Raw genomic sequence first — 7,379 nt, 5'->3', positions numbered from 1 at the left:
TTCATCTGTGATCCCTTGGATTTAGGAATGAAGATTTCGCTTATGTGACTTAGCTGCTCTTTTCGAATTCTGAAAGGGAAAGATATGATTGGGAATGACGTTGAGATTTAGAATTTTAGAGTTCTACATGTGTTGCCTATAACTTCTGTCATTTTCGAACTTATTAATTAACAAAGGAAAATGCCTGTGATGGAGAACTTCCATGTTTTACCTCCTTATTTTCGAGGTTCGAAGTGAAGTTTTAAGTTTGAGTAGTTATTGTATCGCATTCATAGACTATAACGGTTATTATTTGTTCACTGTCTAGTTTTAAGTTTGAGTAGTTATCCATGACCATGCCATTATCTCTACTTGAACATAAGTTCCAACGTGGAATTTCATAATTCAGTTTCATTCATGAGGGTTTATTTGTTTCTCCAATAATTGTTGATTAGAATGAGAGGAAGGAGTTTCGGAGTTTGTCACGATTGTAGAAGTAGCACTTGCTACTTTGGACTTGCCAAACATAACGTGGACACCCTTCATGTAAACACGGTTTTCGAAAATGTTTTGAGGTGGAACTGGATACTGGAAACAAAGGGCGCTTGTTCTCATTTGTAATAAAAATGAAGATTTAAGTAGAGAATCAAGTACTGGTGAATCCTGAGCCCAACAAAGAATATGAAGACTTGGCAAGAATATTTGATAGTCTAGCTCGAATTACCGAGAAACGAGACGTCGACATATCATTGCACGTAACATGTAGCAATGGAAAAGGAATTTTCGAATGTGATAGGAAAGGAAAGGGATTGACTTGAATGGGAGATGTCAATTTGCATTTGATCTATGCCTCGTCGAAACGTATGAACTTCTTGGTCATAGTAAGCTTTAATGTTCGATCGTTAATTTTGTCAACGTTGTTCGATCATTGGACGTAAGTTTACCATTTTGCGAATCATTGTAATATATTAATGGTTAGGATATATGTTTCTTAGCATGGTTTATCTTCTTGTAGTTAACATCTACATCCATTATTCTTGTTTCCCCGTCTTCTATAATTCTGGTTGTCGTTCGTTGCTACACCACATTGTTTTCTCTCATCTGGAACTCGTTTTCTATTTATAGAAAGTTGAATAAATTGAAGAAAAATCGTATGCACCGTCTTAACAATTTTTGTGCAACTGCTACATGCTTTTTAAACTGGTTTTGATAATTAGCATTTTACGATCCGAGGTTCATATTCCATTTAGTAGAAAATTGTCCATCAGGTAAATTGCTGAGCACATGAAAACTTTGAATGCATTTTTCTGCTAAAAATGATCTTATGTTTCTCTACTTTTCGTTGTTATGCAATCTCAATTAATTCAGGATTCTTGATAGCAGTTTCATTTAAAAGCCATCGATGAATGTAAAGAACCTTATAGACAAAGGGTTACACAGAAATCGCACTTCAGTGTGAGCTATCCAGCGGCTTCAATTATGGTGGTGTCAACTGCACAGGGTCGGACGAGAGCTGCCTTACTGTCCACCCATTCATTTTGTACGACCCACAACTTATGAACATGCCCAAACATGAACTTGAATAAATTCTATTACTGACAATAGGAGGTTCACTAATAAAATATCAGCCAACAACAAACTGTTACAGACACGAATTAAAGAATGTCCTTGCTAATCAAATTACACCTTGTTAATTAAGATCCAACTATGAAAGCAAAAAGATTAAAAATAGAAAACAAAACGGCTCAACCACTCCTATGTGTGGCCAGGAACTTAGAGGTTAGTCTAAGGTGATTACATAGATAAAACATCCTAATTAGTAACAAATGCGAAACAGGTAGAAATGGAGCAGACATTTATCGAAGCTCAGAGAAGATTATGTCTTCATTGCTCCAAGTTTGAACATTTAAGCAACTCCAGCTGTAGCATGGATCGGCCCATTAGACGTGAATCCACGACCCCTGCCACGAATTCCCCTCCCACGGCCTCGTCCTGCTTTTTATATTTAAATTATAGAAGAATGTCAAACAAAATATATGAAGAAAGTACCTCGAACTGGTGGTTCTTGATTGAAGCCTTCATTGTCACGCTGAGCATCCGCCTGTGGACCGTTGTACCCTCCCCTCCCATTACCACGGAAATAGCGTCCTCTGCCTCGTCCCCTACCCCTGGGGTACCCGCGATTCCACCCATAACCTCCATCCTCATATTCAGCAGGTGCAAAACCATTCCCTGTAATGAAATGCAGGCATACATTAGAATATTGAAAACTCATGTCCACAAGGCATGTTCAAATCAGCAATAAATTTTCACATCCACATTGATCAGACATACAACCAACAAGCCTGAAAGAGTGAATATAAATGAACAGGCAGGATCATATCATGGCCTAAGTTGGCCCCCATTATCTCAAAAACTCATTTTCAACCACATTCTCCCATAAAATAATATCACACGTAAATCGAAAAAATTTCCTTTCTTTTTGACAACACATTCTCCAAAGAATCACTATTCTAAAATACATTTTTTTCCAAAATTACATTTTAATGGAGCCCAAACAAGGGCATGGTCGCAAGCTCAATCTGAATTAATTCCAAAAGGAAGGGAAAAGAAACAGTATATTACTGTACAGACCATATGGCTTTCATACAGACGAATTGACCGACCTCCCATGTCATATATGAAACAGAAATGATCACCCAGGAATACAAGGATGCTTGCTGCATCACAAAAGTAGCTACTTAAGGCAATTGCTCACTTCCAGTTGACCAATTGGCTTCAAGCGCAAATTTCTGTGCTTAGCTTGCACAAAAACAACATGCTGACACATAATTTTTCAAAGAAGAATGCGGATAGGTCAGGGTTTAAAAGAAAATAAATGAATTTTTTTTTTCCTCTCCCTCTCTCTCTCTCTCTCTCTCTCTCTCTCTCTCTTATCCATTGCTTCTTGGGGGAAAAAATAATTCTCAAATTTCTATAAATAGGAAACTAAACAAAATTTGGTTTATTCAGCCAACTTATTTCTATCAAAAAGTAAGCCAAATACAAACTATTGAAATAGGTCAATTAAGAAACTGGATCCAAACAACAACTTGAATTCGATGAAATTCTTATTAACTTGGTGCACATAATAAAACTATTTTTGAATTAGCCACATAGGTTGTACTGCTCTTTCAACCTCTCCCTCCCATCCAACCCAAATCTGTCATTTACACGTCCCAAAATTTCTCTCCCACCAAGAATATCTTTTGTCGTCTCCTGCTCCATCTTTCCCAAATCTCCCTCCAGTGGCTTCATCACTCCTCTATTTCACATATTGGAGAAAAAAATAGAGATTTACCGCTGGCACAAATCATCAGATTTTCACCCTGCAGAAGATTCAGATTAGTTCTACTATTCAATTGTGTCTTTATTTCCAATTTTAGCTTTTCATAATTTTTGTTTTCTGATTTGAGAATGTGTCCAAAAATGTGTGGGGTGTTGTATTCGATGACGTGCAGGTTCCCACTACCTTGTCGGGATGAAGAAAGAGGAGGAAATACACATGGTCAAACACATGGAATGAGTATCAGAAACTGACACTACAACAATGGCAGCATGTATGTGATTTGTCTTGTGCAAGTTTTCAGGCATTATATTTTTGTAATTGAGTTTATGCAGTTTTTTCCCCCTTTAATACTTTATCTATATCAGAGACAACTCTGACCAAGTCCGCCTAACAGTCACATTTAGTACTTTAATATTCCACCTCAATACGAAAGCCTAAATTGAATCTGAGATTGAGCTTCAAAATATTGAAGTTCCTATTTGTAAGTTTTTTTCTTAAATTCACCAGCTTCTATATCTTTCAATTTCAATTAAAGGGCTTTATTTCCACTGTTATCTAGCTCAGAATGTTTTCTGAATGCAGTGTCTTTGGTTCTGTTGAAAAAGCCATGGAAGGGGGAGTTACCAAAAAGTTCACAGGTGCGAAGATTCAAATAAATTTCCAGAGTCTTACAGAAATTTGCATACATTCAATTTTCCTGGTTCATAAAATTATCTCTATCTAAGATAATTACATTTTAATTTTTTTATATACTAAACATCTGTGGCTTTCTAGTATATTTTTAATTTGTTCATTCTTTTTAGATATTATTTCAATTATGAAAATATCTTCATGGAATGATAAACTATAAGTTTATATGCCTTGCCTTGACCCAAATCTGGCTATTAAATATTCTACTCCATGCCTTCTTCTTTTTAGAAAGCAACCTCCCACAATAACTCCAACACACCTATATGCAAGACTAGTAATGCATATAGCAGATGCTTCAGCAGAACAATGGTGCTCTAGATCAGAAAGGACACCATCGCATCCAAAAGTGTACTTGTAGCAAGAAAATCAGTGCATAGAATGACAGTAGCATAAAGTTGGTAGCTCAACGGAATGAAAGCAACTTAAAATACCTGGTTAAAGAAAAAGACTGTAAACCAAGAGAAAAAAAGGTTATTAAAATATAAAGAGAAGGATTCTTAGATTCAACTATACAGACCTTAAATGCATCGATCCCTCAGAATCCCAACATAATTAACTAGTTTTCTTTGTAAAACAGTGCATCACAGACTAATTAAGATTGATAACTCATCAAAAGAAATTGGGAGTAAAACCCAACCAGAAACCATACCAGATGTGGCTCTTGACCTCCCCCGTCCTCTGCCACCTCGACCTCTTCTTTGAGTAGCCAGAGATCCATCTACACAATCACAACATATTAGAATGGATAATTTTCTGGGGAATATTAACATAAGAACAAGGATTATAGATATTGACACCACCTCCTTCATACTCAAGCTCTGTCAACACCTTCACCTGATCAGCTGGTATGGGTAGTTGGTACCTACAGTGCATAGCAGCAAATGAGAAGGCAACAAAAATTGCATTTTAAGCTCACTTGCATACCAGATAGTGATTACAAGGAACATTCTTTAAAAAATGATAAAAGGATTATGGTTTTATTTCATTAAACTCAAAGCTTATGCCTCGAGTTACTTAGGCTTACATCTGGATATAGTTAGGATTATTAGAACTGATATTCACCTTATAGTTACTCAAAAACCCAAAAAGCAGTAATAACCAGGGTTATATGTAATCTTTATATCAGATGTGAACATACAAATGGAAGAAAGCCACAACAACTCACCCTAGATTTGTGGTGTCCAACACCTTTTTGGAGAGCTTAATTGTAATCATTGATACTTTTCTAGTGGTTTCCAGCCTGGATCAAAAGCAAACATGTTCACAACAGCCACCACTATGGTCATGCTCAAGTAATCTTGAGATATGAAATAATTCTAATTCAGGATGACACAGTGAAATTGAAATACTCTTACGTCTGGAGGCCTTCCTCTAAGGGTTCCCATGTGTCAGTTATGTCGGTGGATTGGATCGATGTAATTTGGTGAAGACCAACAATTCTCCTCTGAATTACAAAAGGAATGATGCCAATACATTAGCATAAGGAATGAATGGTAAAGTGAAAAAACTAGAACCATTGAAAAAGAAAACCTTAATTAACTCCACAATTGTAACGGATTTATTGATAGCTCTCCCCATTGCCTTGAACACAACTTCATCTGAACCCTTTTCCTACAATTCATTTGTACAAATCATCCCTTAAGATAAAATTAAGACATACAATAAGCCCATGAATTATGTGGGCAAAAAATTATTGTGCTAACAGCCATTCCAAGTCATTAGCATACAATGTTAAAACACATTCACAGACAGGGGGTTGAAAGAGTAATAGAAATATCAAGCAAGAAGTTGAAAAAAATATTAAATACTCAGAAATCATGTAAAGCTACTTCCTGCCTGAGAAAAAATTAATAAGCACAAAAAAAAATCTGACACAAGTTTACAATTAATTAAAGAAAAAAAGCTGAATAACTGCATTCTCTAACAAATTTTTCAATAAACAAGAAACATCAAACATTATCTAAAATGTCTTTGTATTGTCAATAACAGATATATCCCATGACCCTAGAGCTTCTCCATAATACGAATACAAATTTAAGATGTATAGAAAGGTTAGAACACTCTTGAGAATTATACAAACACATTGAAATTTTCAGAGTATTTCACATATTTCCCTTCTAATTGGAAAACAAATATTAAAAACATAACAGTAGTATTTACTATTTATATAGCAGATTCAATTTAGGTCAAGCATAGCACTAAGCCATGGTTCAAAATACTGCTACAGGATTGCACCTTCAAATTTAAGCACAATCATTTTGCTAAATAAGTTTAACCAAGTTCCTCAGTAAACTAAATCCTCAAAATAGCATGTCTATCGCTGATTGTAGAACACATTGGAAAAACTGCAGAGAAATTACTCATACACTGCACTCATATAATGAACCAATTAATTTAAGCATATGATAAATTTCCAAAGACTAACTGAGTAAAAATATTCACACGCATTTTTCTACCAGCAAACACTACGCGCCCATTCAACATTTACTTTCAACGCTCATTAAGAAAAAGGATGAAAATCAAGCACCTTCCCGCATTAAACAGAAAAAAAATTACTGAATTACAGACTTTTTTCAAACACACAAGTTATGCATAAATTATACATCTCTATACCTGAAGCAGAGTCATAGCATAAGTGATATAACTCCGCATCCTTCCCTGGCTTGTAATACGTATCTCATTCTCATCAATTGGAGTTTCCACCTTTGGTTTCTCCACCTTCTGGTACCGATCCATGCTCTGCAAAATAAAAATATTCAGAAAAAGAACACAAACTAAATTCAACACTGAAAGCGATAAACGGGATAATTACTATTTTGATGGTCAAAATAATCAAAACAGTTGAGTACTAGATCCGTAAATAATGTTTGAATATTAATTTACGAAGTGAAATAGGAATTTAACTTGGAGAGTATACGCTGAAAGGATAAGATTATGCTCCTCGAAGTAAAAGCCCTCTTCTCCGGCTTCGTTTCTTCGTTACGCCCTGACCGCGCACTGCGGACTGAGAATCTATTTATATTGCTGGTTTGGGCTGTGCCCTAGCACTATTTAGCCGGTCGAACCGGTTGACTAGTATAAAAGTTAATTTGCACTAGTGGTCCCTCGTCTATTTACTGAATTTCAAGTTGGTCCTGGATTTTTGAAAAAAAGCAACTGAGTCCTAAGTTGACAAGTTGGTGCTTAAAATGATTCCATCAAACTTTCTTACAACTTCACGTGTCCTAACTTGATCAATTAGTGTGAGTTTAAATCAATAATATCAATTTTATTAAATAAAAAACAAAAAAACGTCTTTCGATCTTATTTAGATTAGATGCCACAATTAATTTTGTCCCCACCATTGAGTTTGTCACCGTTGTCACTATCACCACTAGCATGT

At 35.6% G+C, this 7,379-nt stretch overlaps 1 protein-coding gene across 2 annotated transcripts; it reads right to left on the bottom strand.

The window, feature by feature from the left end:
* Positions 1 to 1,548: 1,548 nt before the first annotated feature.
* On the bottom strand, positions 1,549 to 7,008 carry LOC111394438. 2 transcript variants are annotated; one of them, XM_023020263.1, is made up of 9 exons: positions 6,915 to 7,008; positions 6,611 to 6,736; positions 5,528 to 5,608; positions 5,353 to 5,441; positions 5,163 to 5,237; positions 4,798 to 4,859; positions 4,647 to 4,715; positions 2,029 to 2,211; positions 1,549 to 1,971 (listed from the first exon to the last, which is right to left on the bottom strand). In XM_023020263.1, exons 2-9 carry the CDS (start codon positions 6,731 to 6,733, stop codon positions 1,886 to 1,888), a joined length of 768 nt encoding a protein of 255 aa, XP_022876031.1. In that variant the 5' UTR covers positions 6,734 to 6,736; positions 6,915 to 7,008; the 3' UTR covers positions 1,549 to 1,885. The 2 variants fall into 2 exon arrangements, with proteins under 2 accessions (XP_022876031.1, XP_022876030.1); XM_023020262.1 differs by having other exon boundaries at positions 6,901 to 7,006.
* Between the last annotated feature and the right edge of the window lie 371 nt (positions 7,009 to 7,379).

This window comes from Olea europaea, chromosome 5, assembly GCF_002742605.1.
Source record: "Olea europaea var. sylvestris chromosome 5, O_europaea_v1, whole genome shotgun sequence".
Taxonomy (NCBI): domain Eukaryota; kingdom Viridiplantae; phylum Streptophyta; class Magnoliopsida; order Lamiales; family Oleaceae; genus Olea; species Olea europaea.
The sequence above is the reverse complement of the archived record's forward strand: the minus strand, read 5'-3'. Positions and strand labels throughout refer to the sequence as shown.

Bases quoted from the DNA above. Each gene is read 5' to 3' on its own strand.
- LOC111394438 (XM_023020263.1), bottom strand. From the start codon at position 6,733: ATGGATCGGTACCAGAAGGTGGAGAAACCAAAGGTGGAAACTCCAATT. The intron at 4,716-4,797 runs GTGGTGTCAATA...GTGATTGTGTAG, and splicing joins AGAGCTTGAGTATGAAGGAG to ATGGATCTCTGGCTACTCAA. The intron at 2,212-4,646 runs GTATGGTTTCTG...ATTTCATTACAG, and splicing joins GAGGTCAAGAGCCACATCTG to GGAATGGTTTTGCACCTGCT.